We start from the raw sequence: 22,786 nt of genomic DNA, 5'->3' as shown, positions 1-22,786 counted from the left end.
AGCCCTCTTCCTCTGTCCCCCAGAAGTGTTAAAATCCCTCCAGACCTTCCTGGAAGTGCCAAGGATCCCAGATAGCCCCAGGGAAGTGCCGAGGATCCCCTTATGATGACCCCATTAGAGGTGCCGGGGACCTCCCGGACCTGAGAGTAACTTCTCCCATGATGAATGGGCCTGTTGGCCCTATAACCGTCTCCTCCCCCAAGTACCATGGACTCTCATCCGACATCCCCATGGAACTTTCAACCCACTAACTGCAGATAGGTCCCAAACCCCCTATTCCCCTCATGTCCCCCCTGACATCTCTCCTAGTCATGGTGAGTTGTGCCCCAGACCATTGTGATACCCTCCCTGAATTCTCCCCTGAATTCATAGCCTAGTCATTGAGGCATAAGCACTGGTCACCCCCCATATCCCCAAGTCCAATGTTGTAATGGGCCCACTCATACCCTTGAATTGTGTGCCCAAGGGAGGGAAAGGGTGCCATGGCCTTGATGCCATTACTAGCTGCTGTTGCGCCCGGTCGCAGAGGCTGCGACCTTTGCTGCTCACCTCATTTTGCCCTGTAGCTCCGATTCTGGCAAAGATGGTCACCACTGCTTCTGCACGCTGACCTCCCTGGCATTCCCGGGACGGCGTGGGTGATCCTGGTCACCATCTTGAATCTGGTGTAACTTAGGGTATACGCGTGTGCCTGCCTCCATCTTATCCATGTCATGGCGGGAACCTCGGACGCTTATCCTCCACATGACATCACTGCCTACTTGTACTTAAGCCTACCAGACCTTCCTACCAATGAATTAACAAGGATTCCTTTGTGCTCAATTCCTTTTCTCTGAGATGCTTCACCTCACTGTTCCTGCGTTCCATTGACTATCGGCGCCATCTTGTGCTCCTACCATGTGACAGGGGCTGACCAATGGCACCGGTAGCCCCTGTGACATAGTAGGTCAAAGGCTATTGGCTCCATTTTGATTACTAGCAGCCAACGGCCCGAGTGCAGGAGATCGCTCCCGGACCCCTGCTAGACCACCAGGGACTTTTGGCAAGTCTTGGGAGACCCTTCTCACCTCCACAAGCCTTGCCAAAAGTCCAGCGGGGGTCCGGGAGCGACCTCCTGCACTCCAGCCGTCGGCTGCCAGTATTCATTTTGATACTGGACTTTTGGCAAGTCTTGTGGGGGTCAGGAGGGTCCCCCAAGACTTGCCAAAAGTCCCTGGTGGTCCAGCGGGGGTCTGGGAGCGATCTCCTGCAATAAAGAAAAGAGAAAAATTCTGAACGTTTTAAATTTAGTTTCCAAAAAAGGTTTCTTTTTTCCCTCAGTGGCTATTTAATACCAACTAATAGTACTCAACTGTTTGGTAGAGCAGCTTGGCATAGATGACAGTTTTTATTTATATCAAACTTTCATTGTGGAAAGAAATAGATAATTTAGAAATGTTTTGTGCCAGCCTGCCCAGCAATTGAATCTGACACGAGCATCTTGTGTGCAAATCTCATCATACATGAAAGGTGGTGTCTTGATCAAACTAAGCAATGGGTCATTTGTCTTGGAAACACTGTAGAGTGGAATAGAAAACTGAAGTGTATATAAGTCTGCTCAGCTCAACAAAGATAGCATATCCTTGGTGTCTTCCTGGGTCAGGAAGTTTTCTTAGTCATTTATAATTTTCTTGTTATCAACAGAACAAAAAGGAGGTGGGCTGTGCCATCCTGGGTCCTACATGCTCTTATGCCACCTTCCAAGTACTTTCAACGTAAGTACCATGATGCGAAATAATTGTAACATGAAAAGCTTCATGAGTCCGCAAAAGAAAACCTTTTTGTTTTTGATTTAAAACTAATTGCATTTTGGGGTTCTCGTGTCTGAAAGATTGGTTTCAGAGGTAATGTTGCTATGGCAATATTCTTAACTCCTTTGGATCATCATGGATCATTGCAATGCTTTTATTGCATAAAAATGAAAAACAAGCTGAATGATTTCATTTTTGTAAGAATTACATCAGATTTTTGTTGGTGTACTTTAATAACTGCCTGCATTGCATTTGCTGCACATTTGCATTTAATACTGAATTGAAATGAACTGAATTTTGGTTTGGGTCATGCCTTTCTACTGGTAAACCCTTACTCAATGCATATTACAATAAAAACAAAATACACCAATACATATAAACATAATAAAATAAATAAATTGTTAAATACATAATCATACAATACAAAATGTTTATTAATGATAATAAATCATTAAATATGTAATTTTTAAATACAATAAATGAAATTACATAATATAACAATAATTCATTTAAATCCCTGGTTCAGCCCACTTCATCCCTACTCCATCTAGGGTAACAGAAAAGGATGATTTGGCTGCAGGCATTCCTGTGAAAAGCATTTGAAAGCTAAGTGAAAAATTTTTGCTTATTCAAAATATCTGGGCCAAATATAACCTTTGTCTCTATTTGCATTATTGTGTACCTTTGAGAAATGGTTGCTTTTAATTTAATTATGAAAATAAGGGCAAAAGACTGTTGTTACGCTCGGTGGACGGGAGCGCCAGGAGGCACTCCTAAGCGTGGGATCAGATGTGCGCCCCTGCGGTGAGACTAGTCCCTCTGGGTAGAGACAAGGAATTTGGAGAGCTGGAGCCTCCGCCAGACCTGCATGCCCCGGAAAGACCACCAACGCTATGGTGGTCTCTGAACGGTCCTCCGACTGTTTCCAGTCCTTTCGGACCTGCCGCAGGGAGCAGCAGAGGCGGCAGGCCAGACAGAGGTCAGATTAGCTGAAGGCCTTGGAACAGACGAGGCGATACCTTGGAACTTGGAACAGACGAGACAGGATCTTGGAACTTGGAACAGATGAGATGAGGTCTTGGAACTTGAAACAGACGAGACGGGTGAGCACAGTCCCTTAGGTGCCCTACACAGCCTGTAGGCTGGTCACGGACCACACTGTCCTCCATGTGCCCTACACAGCCGGGAGGCTGGTCGCGGACCTCGAGGGGAGCAGGCATGCTCAGGACAAGACACAAGGAAAGGATTGAGCAACCCCTGGATCCTCTGAGGTCCTAACTAGGGAATTTGACGGCTGGAACCTCAACGATAAAAACAGGAACCTCCACAGGCATGGGTTACTCGGAACCTGGGTCATCAGGACTGGAACATCAGAGATACTGCAGATATCATCAAGGATCAGAAGATGAAGAAATCAAGGAAGCTGTTGCGTCCGGTCTCAGACGGCTTTGACCTCTGTGCCTCACCTTTCTACCTTCTCTCGCCTCAAGCCTTGGGAAGATGGCTGCTGCCGCGTCTTCATGCCACTCTCTCCGGGTCCCCGGAACGGCAATGGCGATGGTGTTCACCATATTTCTCCTGAGGACCTCCTAGGGTGTGCACGTGCATGCCACTCGCGTCTTTATCCACATCATGGCGGGAACCTCGGGGGCGTCCCCTCTGAGTGATGTTACGCCATCTGGGTATTTAGCCTGCCCTTCGTTTGCTAACAAACTGAGTTAGCAAGGATTGTGAATGGATTGGAATGCTTCCGGTCTAAGCTGCTCTGCCACTTCCTTGCTGCCGCTGGAAGCTCTCTCTGCCCTTCGGGGTAATTCATCACTAACATGGGTACCCCGCTCCTCGGGGGCCCTTATGCTTTCTTTCAGGTACCTATCTGGGATACTGGATACTCGCTCCTCGAGGGCCTGCTCTCCCTACCTTGGTGCCTACAGTTCAACTACTTCTGCCTGCCAGGATTTTCATCAATACAGCTATCTACTTCAGTGAGTAACTAACATTGTCATTCTGTCTCATCTTCAGCTTCAATGCTAGGAGTCTGCACCCGAGACTTCCTCCTATACCCTATGCTGCCTACTATCTACACGAACGTGGGACTGGTCTCCTCTCCTGAGGACCCCTGGACTATTATACTGGGTTACCTCACTGCTGCTACCCCTGGGCAGTACCAACAAGCTGTATAATAAATATGAATTCTCTGTGTCTGCGTGTATAGAGTCTAGCCTAGTACTGCGGTTCCTCACGGGGCTCCTCCCCATGGGAGTGGCCATCACTGCAGTACCCAAGAATCCACTCCAACACCTCAAAACCATAACAGAAGCCAGGCAGGAAAAAGACAGAGAAGTCCTAGAAAGGACTGAACCCTTGCCAAGGCGATGAGAGAATGAACGAAGAGTCCTAAAGTAGGCAGAAGAGGCAACTCCCTGGGAGGAGCTCCACAAGGGCCACACCTGAGCTGGCCCTTTAAATCAGAGGAGAAGCCGCGGGCCCACCGCTAAGGAAGGAAGGGGCAGAACCCTGGACAGCAGCCATGCTGCCGCTGCAACGCTGAGCCAGAGAGGAGGAAGCTGGGCCTCAGGGCAGGCCCTGACAACGTCAGCAGCATCTGAGCCGCTGAAGGAGAGTCCGGAGGCGGCTCCCCTGCAAGACAAGACCGCGGATGCGGCCTCCACACCACGGGAACAGATGACAGCAGGAGCACCTGGCATCGGCGGCCTCAGGCGAGGCCCCGGCTTCAACTGCGGCCTCCGGGCTAAGGTAAGAGCCTGCTCGCGCATCACAACAACTGTATTGTAGCAAAATAAAAAAAGAGAAAAAAAAAAGTCCCCTAATTTTGTATTAGCCTTATCTGTAGAGAGGGGCTGAGTATAGCAAATCAATAGCCATATGACTAGAGTGTTCTTGCAAGTCTTTAAGCACATATTGGAGTACTGATTGCTACACAGTGGAATAGAAAAGCTCCCAATAAGTGCATATCAAGGAAAAAATTGTGGTTGCTGATAATCTCAATTGTTGAAAGTTCTCTTTCTTTAACTCTCTACCCACCTACACCTGGACTTGCTCTTCTATTATAGTCTTGCTAGGGTACCTAATTGCAATAATTGATAACAAGCTTTTTTGCAAATCTTTATCATATTTGAGGTGTTCCATATCAGAACAATGTAACAAAATTACTTATTATTCAATGTAATAAATGTGGTGCCTTTGTCTTAAGGCAAACCATCTGGAAGCATAGAGCTTGCCCCATTTGTTTGCAGCTCTCTTAAATGAAAAAGAAGTTGACTAGACTCAAATTAGAATTAGTGACAATTAAGAAATCTAAGCAGGAATTAGCAACCATAAAAAAAGCCTCTCTCATTTTACAGCATTCAGAGAACCTCCCCCCATTTGCACAGAAGATTCAGAAGCCCTGGAATAAGTGGTTTATGGTGGGACCTGTAGGATAAGACCTGTGACCCAGAGACACCCACTCTCCCTAATTGTGCAGCCCGGATGTCTGCTCCCACTTTCACAGAGCATCCAGAAATCCAGGAATAAATGGATTACAGTGGGCTCTGGTAGGACAAGATTCTTGACACAGAGACATCCACTCTCTCAAATGATAGCGATAGAAAATTCCTTGTCTATATTGGAAAATGAACATGCTGTAAATTTTGGCGGGGCCTTGCTGCTTTTTCTTGGCAGCAAGGACCTCTTTCTTCTGCTGCCTGTGGGATCGGGTCCACCGGCGGCACCACGGATGCTCTTCTTCCGCCAGTGGCACCACGGGCCTCGTCTTTTGCCACCAGTGGGATTGGACCCACTGGTGGCACCATGGACCTCCTTCTCCCGACATTGCTCCTCCAGGTGTGCTCCCCTGTGCAATTGCACAGTTTGCACATCTGGGGACACCGGGCCAGCCACCTTATAAAGAGTTATAAAGGCGCCCCCCCTTTAACACCAGGAGACCATTGGGCAGCCGATCCCTACCTGCCATCTCTCGGGGACTACTCCTTCACCGCCGGACTCCGCTCTCCGTCCTGCCGTGCTGCCAACGTCAAACTCCGCAGGGGCTTTCCCGAGGTCACCCCGTCCGAATGACCACCCCCACCAGCAACTAGGGAGCCTAGCGAGGCTACCCCCGAGCACACCAATATCCTGCGTCTCCGCTCTACAACTAAGGCCGCGGAAAGGCCTCTCAGCCCCGACTCCACCTATCTCGCTGCAAGGACAAATGGGGGCGGAGTCTCTCAGCAGAGCTCCTTGGTGAGGTCTCACCTGGAGTACTATGTTGAATTCTGGAGACCTCATCTCAAAAAAAGATAAGGACAGAATGGAAATGGTCCAGAGAAAGGTAACCAAAATAGTGTGAGGTCTGTACAGAGATGAGACTGAAGGACCTTAATATGTATATCCTGGAAGAGAGAAGAGACAGTGGAGATATGATACAGACCTTCAACTCCCTGAAATGAATTAATGATGCACAAAACTCATATCTTTTCTGATGGAAAGCAAGCTACAAAAATAAGGTCACAAAATGAATCTCCAAGGGGGAAGACTCAAAAACAATGTTAGGAAACATTTCTTCATGGGAAGGGTGGTGAATGCACAGAATGCCTTTCCAGAAGAGGTGGTAAAGACAAGAATGTAATGAAATTCAAAAGGGCGTGGGAATCCCTGCTGGCTAGAGAATGGAAATGAACAAACAGTGTAAATTTACTCTTATACCTAAAGTTAACATTTTTAATTGGGGGTAGCCTGCATGGAGCGGCAGTTGCTACTACCCCTAAAAGCAAGTTTTTTAAAGAACTTGCTGAGCAGACTAGGTGGGGCATGGTGGTCTTTATTTGCCATCATTCACTATGTTACTATGCTGTATCAAATGACTAAAAACAAGATTCTCTCTCCAAATCAATACAATAAGAAAACAATCCCTTACAATACCCTCTCCTCCCCCACCCTCCCACAACTTGGACCCACTCCTCCCATCAAGTGTAGTTTTTCAAAGATAGGTATATTCATAGAATTTACACTGATGGGCCATGTGATCTGTCAGGTACTTTATGAAAGAGCTTTTTAAACTTTACCCAATAACAAGTTCACCAAAGGTTATTTTTCTTTTTTCGCTCATTGAGGAGCTCTGCCCCATGCCAAATTTTATCATTTCCCAATCTTTTGGTTTTCATCTTGGTCACTGATAAGAAGTCTTCATTGGGAGTTTTCAGCCGCAGCATGCTGTTCTTTGGAGATTTGGTGCTTGAAGATCTGCTCAGCTTCTGAGAAGACGCCCATAGTTTGATGTCTTCAGAGTGTTGGGTCAATAGAGAATTTATGCTTGGCTGTAACTTTCACACTCTATGTATGCTTCTTGTGAAACTGTTGTTTCCGGACAGGATGAGGGTGGCTGAAGGTGTTTTACAAGGCTGAATTAGAGGAGAGTCAACACACAGATCAAAATTTGTACCTTAATAAAGAAACAAAGAGGCACACCAATCACATCAGACAAATATGTTTCTGCATATCACCAGCATCAGGGCGTAACACCAGATTAAGGGAGGACGAAGAGGTTTCACTTCTTTTAAGAAATGGGCTACATCTGGATGATCCGACAAGGGTCCATCATTCACCTTACCGCTGAAATAGGCAAGAGCTGCTCCTGTACCTTTAAGGAATTAAGAACCAAGCCTTTATTCAATCCATCCTGCAAAAATTCCAAAATAAGCGGGATCTTAACCAAATGAGAAACAACCCCTCAATCTCAACACTAAGCCTCAAACCCTCACCAAACCCACATGTAAGCTAAGGAAGTGGAAAACTTTCTTCTTACTTGCAGCAAGGTGGCAATCATTGCAGTAGAATATTGACACTTCAGTATGACAAAATCGAGTTGGATCTTCATGAAGCACAGGCCCCTACCGCAGCAGAACCCTGTGCGGCAGAAGCCGGAGGGGGGAGTGTATCATGAGCCTTCGCAAATCTGCATACCATGGTCTCCTGGGCCAATCTGGTGCCACCAGAAGGACCATCCCCCTGTGATCCTCGATCTTCCATATCACTCTGCCCAACATGGGCCACAGAGGGAAGGTATTCAGCAGCTCACCCACCGGCGACTCCTGCATGAGGGCATCGATTCCCAAGGACTTTGGATCTCTCCTGCGACTGAAGAAACAAGGAACTTTTGCAGTGCAAGTGCTGTGCCCATCGGTCGCAGAGGGCTGTGCCCTCTGTTGCTCACCTCTTTTTTCCCAGCACCAGCGATTCTGGCTAAGATGGCGACATCTGCCTCCAAACGCCAACCTCCCTGGCGTCCCCGGGATAGCGTGGGAGATCCCATTCACCATCTTGAATTGGGGATTGCGTAAGGCACACGTGCGCGCGCCAGTCCCTCTCAAATACACATCATGGCGGGAACCTTGGGGGTGTCCCCTCCTCATGACATCACCCGCCAGTGTATTTAAGGCTTCTGGACTTTCCATCCTACGAGTTAGCAAGGACTTCCTTCCTGCTGAATTCCACTACCTCAGAGACGCTTCGCTTCTCGCTCTTGTTCCTGAACTGATCGCTTTAGGTACCCACTCCTCAGGGGCCTTGCCGCGTTCCGGCTATCCACTCCTCGGAGGGCCTTCCTACTGGCAGTCTCCATCTATGCTCACCTGGGACTTGACTTCTCTGCCTTGTGAATACGCTTCACTTCTTTCAAGCTCTGCTGACAGAACCTCCTGTGTACCTCGTGCTTTGGGCCACTACCGTGCTTGCCGCAGCAGGCCATCTCCTACACGTCAGAGTGAGTACCAAAATCTACCAACTCTCTTCCATCTACTGTGTGGATTCTCGGCGTACCCCACGCTGCAGGCGACTACCAGATCCACGTTACTGGTTTACCATCTGGAGGAAGCATTCCCCCGGCGTACCCTGCTCTGCGGGCCACTACCGAGGATATCATCACTGGGTAATTCTACCATTCTGGACTGTGTCTTACTCCCCACTCAGTGGGTATTTCTCCTCATTGCTGTATAATAAACCTCAAGTCTCTCTGTGTCCATCTCTGCTGAGGCTACGCCTATCGTGGTGAGTCCCCACAGGGCTCCTCCCTGTGGGTGGAGTCAGCTCTCATCACGATCCAGGGTACACAACTAGTCAAATTATAACAGCAGGAAGTTGCTAGTAGGTCCAGAAGCAAAGGGCTCCAGGGATCCACTATCACCTGAAACACCTCATTTGACAATTCCCATTCTCCTGGATCCAAATTCAGCCTGTTGAGAAAGTTTGCTCTTACATTGTCTTTTCCTGCAATGTGCGAGGCTGAGATCTCCTGAAGATGCACTTCTGCCCATTCTATAAGCTGGACTATTTCCTGTAATACTTGCTGGCTCTTGCTTTCTCCCTGCCGATTGATGTAAGCCACTTATGTTGCATTGTATGACATTATTCAGACCGCTTGACCATTCGATCGGTTGCCGAACCGCAAGCATGCCAACCGGACCGCATGGGCTTCCAGCCGATTGATACTCAAGAGAAGCTCTTCTGGACTCTTACATCCTTGTGCTGTCAGCTCCTGACAGTGAGCCCCCAACCCTGGAGGCTCACATCTGTCATGAGTACCAGCCAGTCCGGTGAGCTTAGGGAAATCCCTTTTCTCGGATGATCTGCCCTTAAACATACATAGAAACATAGAAACATAGAAATGACGGCAGAAGAAGACCAAATGGCCCATCCAGTCTGCCCAGCAAGCCCCACACATTTCTTCTCTCTTACTTATCTGTTTCTCTTAGCTCTTGGTTCTATTTCCCTTCCATCCCCACCCCCAATGTAGAGAGCAGTGATGGAGCTGCATCCAAGAGAAATATCTAGCTTGATTTGTTAGGGGTAGTAGCCGCCGCAATAAGCAAGCTACACCCATGCTTATTTGTTTTACCCAGACTATGTTATACAGCCCTTATTGGTTGTTTTTCTTCTCCCCTGCCGTTGAAGCAGGGAGCTATGCTGGATATGCGTGAAGTATCAGTCTTCTCCCATGCTGTTGAAGCAGAGAGCCATGCTGGATGTGCATCGAAAGTGAAGTATCAGGCACATTTGGTTTGGGGTAGTAACCGCCGTAACAAGCCAGCTACTCCCCGCTTTGTGAGTGCGAACCCTCTTTTCTTCTCCCCTGCCGTTGAAGCAGAGAGCTCTGCTGGATGTGTGAAGTATCAGTTTTTCTTCTCCCCTGCCGTTGAATCAGAGAACTATGCTGTATATGCATTGAAAGTGAAGTATCAGGCTTTTTTGATTTGGGGTAGTAACCGCCGTAACAAGCCAGCTACTCCCCTCTTTGTGAGTGCAAATCCTTTTTTCCACATTTCCTCTTGCTGTTGAAGCTTAGAGCGATGTTGGAGTCACAGTAAGCATGTGTATGTTTATTTAATAAGGGTATTGACTCCAGGCATTAGCCATCATTCTGGCGAGTCACCCACTCTTCATTGGCAGCATCTTGACTTTATGGATCCACAGTGTTTATCCCACGCCCCTTTGAAGTCCTTCACAGTTCTGGTCTTCACCACATCCTCCGGAAGGGCATTCCAGGCATCCACCACCCTCTCCGTGAAGAAATACTTCCTGACATTGGTTCTGAATCTTCCTCCCTGGAGCTTCAAATCGTGACCCCTGGTTCTGCTGATTTTTTTCCTATGGAAAAGATTTGTCGTTGTCTTTTGATCATTAACACCTTTCAAGTATCTGAAAGTCTGTATCATATCACCTCTGCTCCTCCTTTCCTCCAGGGTGTACATATTTAGATTCTTCAATCTCTCCTCGTACGTCATCCGATGAAGATCCTCCACTTTCCTGGTCGCCCTTCTCTGTACCGCCTCCATCTTGTCTTTGTCTTTTTGAAGATACGGTCTCCAGAACTGAACACAGTACTCCAGGTGAGGCCTCACCAAGGACCTGTACAAGGGAATAATCACTTCCCTTTTCTTACTCGATATTCCTCTCTCTATGCAGCCCAACATTCTTCTGGCTTTAGCTATCGCCTTGTCGCATTGTTTCGCTGACTTCAGATCAATAGACACCATCACCCCAAGGTCCCTCTCCTGCTCCATGCACATCAGCCTTTCCCCCCCCATCGAATACAGTTCATTCGGATTTCCACTCCCCATATGCATGACTTTGCACTTCTTGGCATTGAATCTCAGCTGCCATATCTTCGACCACTCTTCCAGTTTCCTTAGATCCCATCTCATTCTCTCCACTCCTTCCGGCGTGTCCACTCTGTTGCAGATCTTAGTGTCATCCGCAAAAAGACAAACCTTACCTTCTATCCCGTCCGCAATGTCGCTCACAAAGATATTGAACAGGACCGGTCCCAACACCGATCCTTGCGGTACACCACTTAAAACCGCTCTCTCTTCAGAGAAGGTTCCATTTACCATCACACATTGTCTTCTGTCCGTCAACCAATTTGCAATCCAGGTCACCACCTTGGCACTCACTCCCAAGCTTCTCGTTTTATTCACCAATCTCCTGTGCGGAACCGTATCAAAAGCTTTGCTGAAATCCAAGTATATGATATCGAGCGCTCTTCCTCGATCCAATTCCTTGGTTACCCAGTCAAAAAAGTCAATCAGATTTGTCTGACAGGATCTTCCTCTGGTGAATCCATGCTGCCTCTGGTCCATCAATTCTCCCGACTGTAGATAGTTCACTATTCTCTCTTTCAACAGTGACTCCATTACTTTTCCCACCTCTGAAGTGAGGCTAACCGGTCTGTAGTTACCAGCCTCCTCTCTGTTCCCACTCTTGTGAATCGGGACCACCACCGCTCTTCTCCAATCACTCGGCACCACTCCCGTTTCTAGGGATCTATTGAACAGGTCGCACAGTGGTCCCGCCAGCACATCTCTGAGCTCCCTCAGTATCCTTGGATGAATCCCATCAGGATCCATGGCTTTGTCCACTTTCAGATTCTTTAGCTCTTCCCATACATTATCTACTGTAAATGGATTTTCCTCTGTTCCGCTTCCCTCCAGTTTCTTGTTGTGTAGAGATGGTCCTTCTCCAGGGTCTTCTTTAATGAACACAGAGCTGAAGTATTCGTTTAATATTTCTGCCATTTCTTCGTCTCTCTCCACATATTGTCTCTCTCCACAAATCGTTCTTAGGGAACAGAAAATACAAAGTCAAAATTCACAACAAAGAATCTCAACACTACTCTTCATCTACGGGAGTTCCACAGGGCTCCTCCCTTTCACCAACGCTCTTTAATATCTACCTGCTCCCTCTTTGCCAACTGCTAACCAACTTAAACCTTAAACACTTTCTGTATGCAGATGACGTCCAGATAGTCATCCCCGTCAAGGAATCATACACCAAAACTCTAGAATTCTGGGAAACTTGTCTTCAAAAAATTGATGGACTCCTCTCAAACCTTAATCTAATACTAAACTCTTCAAAAAGCGAACTCCTCCTAATTTCATCTGAAAACAGTAACATCGACACAAATCCTCCACCCAATTTACAAACTCCACAAGTAAGAAACTTGGGAGCTATCATGGATAACAGGTTAAACCTAAAAGCATTCATAAATCAAACTACTAAGGACTGCTTCTATAAAATCCAAGTCTTAAAAAGAATAAGACCACTCTTCCATTTTCATGACTACAGAACTATTCTACAATCAATAATTTTTTCGAAACTAGATTACTGCAACTCTTTGCTATTAGGTCTCCCATCATCTCACACCAAACCCCTTCAGATGGTCCAAAACACGGCTGCGAGAATATTAACTAACACACGGAGAAGAGACCACATATTACCAATCCTCAAAGATCTGCACTGGCTGCCAATCCATTACAGAATCATATATAAGTCCATAACCATTATTTACAAAGCTATACATCAACAGTCTCAGCTCACCCTTCAAATTCCTCTCAAAAAATTCACGTCCAAAAGACCAATCAGAGAGTCCTATAGAGAAACCCTACAAGTACCACCCTCCAAATCCAAGAGGCACATAACCGCCAGAGACAGGGCTTTCTCCACTGCAGGACCAACACTGTGGAACTCCATCCCACCAGATTTGCGACAGGAACCCTGCCTTCCTACATTTAGGAAAAGACTTAAAACGTGGCTATTCATGAAAGCCTTTCCTGAACTAAACTGAACCTATTCCATTATTACCTATTCGCTCAGACTTTGCCTTAATCATAGTAATTAATATCCCTACCTCATAAGGGCAATTCTTCAACGCTATAAGCACATTGACTGGCATATTGTTAACTATATTTAAACCCCTGCTTCTTTTCTCTGATCCAAGTTATATTACTCCCTTGTTTTATTGTAACTGCATTCCTTAGCCTTCTCTTGTTTAATGTTTTTTACTACCATTACTATTATTTTATTATTATTACTTAGATCAATGTTATTTATTGCCTTTTTGTTCCCTATCTACTTGTTAATTGTAAACCGACATGATGCGATATTTATCGCGAATGCCGGTATAGAAAAACTTAAAATAAATAAATAAATAAATAAATAAATATTGATCATTTTCATCTTTCAATTTCACTATACCACTTTGGACTTTTCTCTTTTCGCTGATGTATCTGAAAAATGTTTTGTCACCATATTTTATCTCCTTGGCAATCCTCTCTTCCGCTTGACTTTTTGCCAACTTGATTAATTTCTTAGTCTCCCTCAGTTGAATCAGATATTCTTCTTTGTGCTCCTCCCTTTGGGATCTTTTGTATTTCTTGTATGCAGTTCTTTTAGCTTTAATTTTGTCAGCCACCTCCTTTGAGAACCAGATAGGTTTCATTTTTCTTTTGCTTTTCTTTACATTTCTAACATATAGAGCAGTTGCCTTGGCGATTGCTCCTTTTAGATTGGTCCACTGTTGATCCACATCTCTCTCATTTTCCCATCCATTTAGTTCTTCCTCTAGGTACTTCCCCATTTCCTCAAAGTCTGTGTTTTTGAACTGTAAAACTCTGGTCTTTGTGCTTCTTTTCCATATTCTTTTAGTGATATTAAACCATACCGTTTGATGATCACTGGTGCTGTAAAACTCTGGTCTTTGTGCTTCTTTTCCATATTCTTTTAGTGATATTAAACCATACCGTTTGATGATCACTGGTGCTGAGGTGGGCGCCCACCTTGACATCAGAGACGATATCTCCATTATTGAGCACTAAGTCGAGAATAGTTCCTTCTCTTGTGGGTTCCAATACCATTTGTTTGAACAAAGATACTTGCATGGCATCCACTATTGCTCTACTGTTTTTAGATTCTGCAGATGGGATTTTCCAGTCTACATCTGGCATATTAAAGTCACCAACGATCACCACTTCCCCTTTCTTACCTATCTTATGGATGTCTTCAACCAGATCTCTGTCCAGCTCTTCCTTTTGGTTTGGAGGCCTGTAAACCACTCCAATATAAATGGATGCTCCATCATCTGTTTTTAGGTTGACCCATAGTGCTTCTTCCTTGCCCCAACTTCCTTGCAGCTCAGCTGCTTGGATATTATTTCTGACATAAAGAGCCACACCTCCCCCTTTTCTATCCACTCTGTCCTTCCTTAACCACCACTACAGGTGAGTGCAGACCTCCATTGGCAGGTGAAGCTGAATCAAATAGTCCTGAGACTGTGGGTTCCAATGAGACAGCAGGGAGCACTGAAGAGGACATATATGAGCCCTCACCCAAGGCACCACTTCCAGGAACGCCACCATCAATCCAAACACCTATAATAGGAGCACACTGTCGGGCATATTGTATTCATCAATAGACGCACCCGGGCTATCAACTTCTGAATATGACCCTCCAGCAGAAATACCCTGCCTTGCTTCATGTCAAACCGAACACTGAAATGCTGGAATGACTGAGATGGCTGAAGACTGCTCTTGGTCAGGTTCACCACCCAACTGAGCTCCTGCAACAAGGAGATCACCTTACGTGACATCAGAAGGCTCTCTTTGTTGCATCTGTTGGTCTCAGACGGCTTTGCCCAACATGCCTCACCTCTATTTCAGCCTTCTCCACCAGCCTCGGGAGAATGGCATCTGTAGCTTCTCTTTGCTGCACCCTCCGGTGTCCCCAGAGCAGCTTTGGCATGGTGTCCCGCCATGTTGACCTGAGGCCTCCTAGGGCACGTGCGTGCACACGCCTCATGTCTTGTAGCAATGTTGGCGCGAACCTCGGGGGCATCCCCCTCGAGTGATGTCACTGCTTCTGACTACAAAAGGTTGCCCATTTGCTGACTCTCGCCGAGTTAGCAATGGATTGGAATCGTTCCAGTCTGAAGCTGCTCTGTCGCTTCTGCTGCTGTTGAAAGCTATCTTCACCCTCCGGGGTTCTACTAACTTGGGTACCCACTCCTCGGGGGTCCTTTGCTTATTCCCAGATGCCTATCATGAATCCTGTGTGTCTATCCTGGTGCCTGCTTCCAATTCTTCTACCTGCTGGAGTACTACCTATCAGCTACAGAGAGTGGGTACTACTTCTCCCAGTCTGTTCATCTACAGCTCCTCGTCTATCTGCATCGGGCCCTACACCACCATTGTGGAATGGGACTCCTCTGCCGAGGATCACAGACTGTTGCTACCTATCCTCTCTCTCCTGCTTATTGGAAACTCTATCTACTCAGCCACAAGGGAGTGTGTAATAACATCTGCCAGTCTGTCTCTCCTACAGCGCCTCACTGGATATCTGCATCTGGACTTTATACCACCATTGTGGGATGGGTCTCCTCCGCCGAGAATCACAGACTGTTGCTATCTAATCCACTCTCTACTGCCACCTCTGGTGAACCATACAAGCTGCATAATAAAGATATATTTTCTGTGTTTGTGCATCTGAGTCTAGTCTGGTGCTACAGTTCCCTATGGGGATCCTCCCCGTGGGAGTCACTATCACTGTTGCCCCTAAGAATCCACCAAACACCTCGATATCATAACACTCTTCCCGAGTCTTGACCCGTATCAGTCAGTTGTCCAAGTACGGATGTACCAGAATCCCATCCTTTCTCAACTCTGCCGCCACCACCACTATTACCTTGGAAAAAGTTCTGGGCGTGGCGGCCAGACCAAAAGGCAGCACTCGAAACTGATAATGATGTCCCAAAACCGTGAATCACAGAAAATGTTGATGCTCTAGACAGATAGGGAAATGCAGGTACGCCTTGGACAGATCCAAAGACATCAGAAACTCTCTCAATTGCATTGCCAGTATCACTGAGCACAAGGTTTCCATGCGAAAATGAGTCACTTACAAATGACAGTTGATCCCTTTGAAATCCAGGATGGGACAAAAAGAGTCCTCCTTCTTGGGCACAATGAAATAAATGGAATATAGGCCCATATTTTCTTGAGATGTGGGCACTGGAACCACAGCCCTCAGAGTTTTGACAATCTACATTCCACTGCCTGCCTCTTCTGTGGGGAGTGGCAGGGAGACACTATGAACACATCCTGAGGAACATTGCAAAACTCCAGCGCATATCCTTCTCGTATCACCTCCAGGACCCACTGATCTGACGTGATTTCGATCCACCTCTTATAAAAGAGAGAGAGTCAACCCCTTATCTCCTGTTCCCGGGAGTGGGACAATACATCTTCATTGGGAGGCTCGAGGGATTCTACTACCCATGCCTGTGCCCCATCTGGGCTGTCTGGGAAGAAAGGACTGAGATCTACCGACAAGCCGAGTCCTCTGAAAGGCCTCTCCTCTGTAGGATCGAAAATGCTTGGATCACCTAGCACGACCTCTCATGCTAAAGGAGCGCGGCATCTGCTTCTTATCCTCTGGCTACTGAGGAACCGGGGACTCACCCCACTTATTGGCCATTTTCTCCAACTTGCTCCCAAACAAGAGTGAGCCTTTAAAGGTTATACTTGGAGGTCACATCGGCCGACAGTTTCTCAGCCAGAACTGACTCCTGGTCGTTAATACCAAAGCCACCTGTTTGGCTGAGGTGTGGACCAAATCAAAGCCCGCATCTGCCAAAAAGGTGGCTGCTGGCTCCATTACTGCTATAGAATTCATATCAGATTCATTGACCTCCTGAGAGAGATGTAAACAGGAGCGAGCCACCAGGGAACAACAAGAAACTATTTTCAAAGTCATTGCCTCTGCTTCAAATGCTTGCTTAAGGATGGCCTCAATTCTCCTATCGTGCGTATCCTTCAAGGCCGCTCCTCCCTGTACGGGGATAGTCATCTGCTTGGTGACGGCACACACAAGCGAATCCACTTTCAGAAAACATAATTGCTCTCTTGCAGCTGGATCCAGGGGGTACTGTCCTTCCAAGACTTGTCTCCCTTTGAAATTAGCTTACGGGGTACCCCACTCAAGATCAATCAATTATTGAATGGCCTCCGTAATAGGGAAAAAAACAAGATGCTTTACGCAAAGAAATCAAAATGGGATCTTTCTGTGGCTCAGACATGGATTCAGCCCCAGAGACTCCCAGAGCCAGTAACTCATCTCTATGAAAGAACCAAAACATAGTCTTATACGGTTCCAAACCCAGAGGAATTTCCTCATCCTCCAGGGAGTAAGGATCAACTTCATCATCCGAGTCATTCGGGTCCTTATCGGGAAGACTGGCCGCTGATCTAGGAGTACTTTGACGCTTAACTGCAGCACTAGGCGTGCGGGAGGTCACCACCTGCGACTCTGATCTAGTAAGATTGGTCGGGGCCGAGGACTACACCTGAAAAAAGGACTGCAATCCTTGAAAAAATTCCACCCAAGAAAAGACAGAAGGATCCATGCCAAAATCAGGAGGCACCTGTCCTGTGCCCACTGAACTACCTTCTCCCACTGAAGAATCAGTTAAGGGAGTTCCAAAGTCAGGCGCCCCTTCTGACACAACTTTACTCAGGCCCGTATCAGGCTGGGAAGAACCAGGCATAGTAAAATCAGATGAAGGTAATTCTCCCTGAGCCTCCAAGCAGTGCTGACATAAGTTAGAGGGAACGCCAGGCTGAGATGCCTGAATATGACAAGCAGCACAGAGGGTAAGGTGCTTAGGTTTCTTAGCTATAGGTGCCATCAGTCTGTCAATACACTTTAACAGGCAACTGAAAGGTGTGCGTCCAGCTGTATTCGCTCTGCAAAAAATACGAGCCCAAAATTTAGGCACCCAAAATTTAAGCATATAACTCTGTGCCTCGAAGAGCGCTCAAAAACAGCTCCCTCGATGCCGTGAGTATAGGTAAATCCGCACCTCAAATAGATGCCACTACCAACTGGATGCCCAAGCAGGCGCCCAAGTAAGCAGCCAAAAACTGGGCACACAACTGGACACACAGCCAGATGCGATTGCACGAACCGACTGCCCTGAAGAGGGCAGCCTAATGCGCAGGAAAACCCACGAAAATGCCGCTGTGGCCTACCACGCGGTGCCCAGTGATAAGCCTAAGAATGGGGCCCAGTCCAAAAAGGCTGCTCAATCGCTTAACCTGCCAGGCTGCCTACGTTCCCTAAACTCCTTCGGAGATGCGAATGAATGTCGGATCAGCACAATGAGCACAGAGACCGGAGAAAGGTCCCTACAAAAAACCCTCCTTCTTTTTTTTTGTTCTGCTTTACCTGAACTCAGGCCATCCTGGCTGAGCACAGAATCAGTCTCTGGCTGCGGGGGGAGAGGGCATATACTGTCACCGCTGTGCTTGGCTTCCTGCACCCGCTTGCCTCTCAACTGTCTTTTACAGCTAAGTCCACATTGGCTGAAAACTAGCTACCGGACCAAGGCACTCATCTGAGGGAAAATCCAATATATCACCTCAGGAATGCTCAACTGAGGGAAGGACCATATGGTATCACCACAGGAGAGCGGGGCAAATTGATTTTCTTTCTTCTTTTCTCCTTCTGAAAACTTTAAGCAGTCCCCAGTAGGGAGATGCACGTCCACTATCTGCTAGAGATGGAGAACACTGGCAGGCTGATGTCAGTGCAGGGGTATATATACTATGATGTCAGCTTTGCTCTGTCTCCATCTGCTGGTAGAGGTGCATAACCCACTTGTTCTGGATCCTCCTGTCTAAATGCTAAGAAACTAACAATGCAGTTACTTTACAAATCACACTCACAGTTTCATATGCATTTCTCAGGTACCTCCATCCGTCCTGGTAAAATTCTCTCCTCCCAGTAGGCCTCCTCTCCTCCCATTGCCTATGTCTCCTTTCCTGTGCCTGCGTATAATCACAGACAGGGAACTAGAGGAAAGACAATAAAAACTAGGGCTCTTATGGTGTGCTTGTAGAATGGGAAGCAACAGGAAGCTTGGGAGGGGTGGAACAGCACAGCAATAGCAACAGTGGCTGCAAAGGAACAGGGACTCACATTCTCTTGCCCAAGTTTACAATATTTAACAGGATTGGATAACTAGGACTGCATGTGGCTGGATAATTTTAGGATTACTCCGAGGCAGATCTAGAATTGTCATGCTAACTTAGCCGGGGTCGATTTTAAGACCCGTGCACATGTTATACAATCCAAATGCCATGCGCACATGCGCTCTGGATTTTAAAATCCATGCACCCATGTGCGGGCGGCCCGCGGCTCATGCACGCGGGAGGGGAGGGGGGGTGAATTTTACAAAGCAATGCACCGTGATGGGCGTAGGGCTTCCCAGTTCCCTCCCAATCTGTTCCAATTGAGGAGAGGACTGAGAGGGGAACTTCCCTATACCCCTATCTAACCTTCCTACCTTTTCCCCTCTCCTCTCCAACCCCTACCCCCTACCTATTAGGTTTTTTTGTTGTAGTACTTACTTCAACTTCCAGCGCGTGCTTCCCGGGGACAGCGGCTATTGGCGCTGTCCCAGCCGATCCCCATCCTGCGCTTCCCCACCCAGACCATGAGGCCCGGCACTTCGGCGCGTAACAGGGTTTAAGCGTGTGGCAGGGCCCTTTGAGAATGCATGCAGTGTACACAAGGCCCAGCCACACACGTAAACCCCCATTTTTACATGCGTGGCCCTTTTAAAATCGGGCTGTTAGGAAATATGCAGTAGTATCCGGCTAAGTTAGCTAGTTAATTTTGCTCTGACCTGGAATACCCCCAGAATGCCTCTTTTATGTTGTGGTTGTGACATGTTTGTGGACCCCTGATTGCTGTGTCGATGACTCCTCCCACGTGGAGGGGCCCCATGGGGAAACACAGCAATAGGCTGACTCTACAGTAAGCAACACAAGGAGAATGGAAGCCTTTATTGTACAGCAGCAGAGCAAGCCCATGGAGCGGGCTGCTCTCCTCAGCCACTGAGTAGATTCTGATGACAGTGTTCAGTCCAGGCACTGATGATATAAGTGCAGAGTAGATCTCACCCGAAGCTGGGAAGCGAAGGGTCCGGTAGTGGTCCGCGGAGCGGGGTAGGCCGAGAACCTAGTCCCAAGTGTTGTAGCCAGCAGTAACAGATCCGGTAGTGGTCCGCAGAGCGGAGTATGCCGAGATCTGAGCTGTGGTGAGACAAGAGAGAGACTGAAGAATGATGTACTCACAAGGCTGGTAAGGCTGCTGAAGATGTAGCTTCTTTAGTAGGGAAGGTAGAAAGGCAGACCAGGACGCCGGTGCCGTGGTCCTTGCGGAGCAGGAAACCCAGGATGTAGTCAGGAGCGGTAAGGCCCTCGTGGAGCGAGTATCTAAGCGTCCTTCTATGCAGGGTAACCTGGAGAGGAGATAAAAGTGAAACAAGGCCCCCGAGGAGCGGGTGCCTTGACTGAGTGAGAAACCCCGGAGGGTAGATAGGAGCAGCAGGGCCCCCGAGGAGTGGGTACCCGGAGCGTCTTGGCGTCAGCGTGACCCCATAGGGTTGTAGGAGAAGGTACTCTGAGCAAGCGTCTCAGGAGTGGAGAATTTAGCTGGACAGGAATCCTTGCTAACTCGTAGCAGTGTTGGAGAACGGAGGCTAAGTACCCGGAGGTAGTGACGTCATGCGATGGGGATGCTCCCGAGGTTCCCGCCATGAAATTTACAAAGGTGAGGGTGGCGCGCGGGCGGGCCCTAAGAGGCCTCAGGGAGAACATGGTGAACGCAATCGCTCATGCCGATCCGGGGACACCGGAGAGGTTGGCGAGGTGAAGCGGAGGCAGCCATCTTTCCCAGAGAAGAGAGAGAGAGAAAATAGAGGTGAGACAGAGAGGGCGCAGCCGTCTGCGACCGGGTGCAACATTTTATATCCAGCTGAGTTTTAACAGGATAATGAGTTATCTGGCTAAAACTTGGAGAGTCAGTAGGGGGATATATTTAAATACTAGATTTGTCAGGCTAAGATTGGGACTTATGTAGACAAATCCTTTTGAATATTGACCTCAATATTCCCAGCAAAGGCACATTTTCTGACATACAGGCACAAATAGATTCCTACGCCTGTCTTAAAATGATATTACGTATAGGAGTAAATGTGAGTTTTCCCCTTCTGTCTTTCCTTCAGCCTTGACAGTATATTCAGCGTCCCTCTAATCTCAGCAGGAAGCTTTGGGTTATCATGTGACTATAGTGCCAACCTGACTCGCATCTTGACCCCGGCAAGGAAGCTGGTATACTTCTTCTATGAATTCTGGCTGTTCAGACATTCCATCAAAGAAGAGTACTGGGAGTCTGTCTATATATATAAGAATAAAACTAACAACACAGAAGACTGCTTTTGGTAAGAAAAAATACATTTCTCTACTCTGCTCTTCCTGAAAATGCTCCTGGTCAAAAACATTTTCCGTTAACATGCAGGGTGTTAAGATGTCACAACTCACTCACAACGCACTCACAACTCCCCACCTACTCATAGAATGCAACCAGTAATCTCTTCACTTTCTGAACAGAAGCCATAATTTTCCCCAACCAGCACCCTCTGGCGCGTGTCCTCTGCCCAGTTACTCCCCAGCCCCTTATCAGTTCCCATTACTGGAATGTATCCCTACCCTAATCTACCTCCATTCTGTGTTATCGTCTTATACTCTGTCGATTTTTAATTTGCTTTGTATCGAAGTTACCTACTCTCCTGGTTGTTAATGTTACTTGTACCTGTTTTTAATAAGTTGCTAACATCTCAAATGTTCCTTGTATCGCTCCCACGCGACTGTTCTGTTGCATTGTAAACCGGTGTGATCTGTATGCCATACAGGAATGTCGGTATATAAGAATTTAAAATAAATAAATAAATAAATTTCATTACCTGATTAAATGCTGCAACTCCACTCCTCCCTCTCACTCCCAAATCTCTAGTTTGCTATATTATGGAACTACAACAAAACTATCTCGATAATTAAGTATACTACTAGGAAAAACAGGCAAATTTGCATGACAACTAAATTTTAAGATGCGAGGTGATGGAGGCCAGCACTGAAACAGATTTTGGGCACACATGGGACAGATATGGAGGGTTGAGAATTAGGATAAAAGACATAGGGAAGGAGGGAGCTGGTGTTGGGGTTGCATATGGGAATTGGTATGTGCAGTTATCCATAGTGGACGAATCTCAGTTGGGCAGATTTGGATGGGCCATTGTGGCTTTTACCTGTCTTCATTTACTATTTTAGTATGTTACTATAGGTCCACGTATGGAATATAACAGAGGAAATAATACAGCTTCCTAAATCAGATAAGAAACAAAACAGAACTGTAGTGAAAATTAAAAGAGAAATTAAGGAGGCTATTTTGAATCTGTACTCTTTACTCGTAAACTTTACACCAGTTAATAGAGGGAAAATGCATGTAAACTTCTGTTTTGAAACCTGCCGAGAGTATAAAGCACATGTTTACATCTGCAGCTGTTTTTTTCCTCATGGAAGATAACATACATAGTTTTAAAAATACATTTTACACACATTATTGTCCTTCCCAGAACTAAACACGGCTCAGGGAATGCCTCCTATCGGTGCACTTTTCAACTGCATGGCAGGAAAGCAGTATGCAGTTTAATGTGCTTGGAAAATTCCCTTCCATAACAAAATTAAACATTGTTACAAGTGGTGAGGTAAAGCTTTACTCTGATAAAGAAGAACCAACAAGCCTTGAATAAAACCTCCTCTCACTAG

At 46.9% G+C, this 22,786-nt stretch overlaps 1 protein-coding gene across 1 annotated transcript in view; it reads left to right on the top strand.

Moving 5' to 3' along the window:
* Positions 1-22,786, top strand: part of GUCY2C (guanylate cyclase 2C) — a 174,562-nt gene that overhangs the window by 14,039 nt on the left and 137,737 nt on the right. The window contains exon 3 of the mRNA XM_029587127.1: positions 1,684-1,754. Within this exon, the coding sequence (XP_029442987.1) occupies positions 1,684-1,754 (71 nt within the window). The remainder of the gene's footprint in view (positions 1-1,683; positions 1,755-22,786) is intronic.

Source organism: Rhinatrema bivittatum, chromosome 2, assembly GCF_901001135.1.
Source record: "Rhinatrema bivittatum chromosome 2, aRhiBiv1.1, whole genome shotgun sequence".
Taxonomy (NCBI): Eukaryota; Metazoa; Chordata; class Amphibia; order Gymnophiona; family Rhinatrematidae; genus Rhinatrema; species Rhinatrema bivittatum.
The sequence above is the reverse complement of the archived record's forward strand: the minus strand, read 5'-3'. Positions and strand labels throughout refer to the sequence as shown.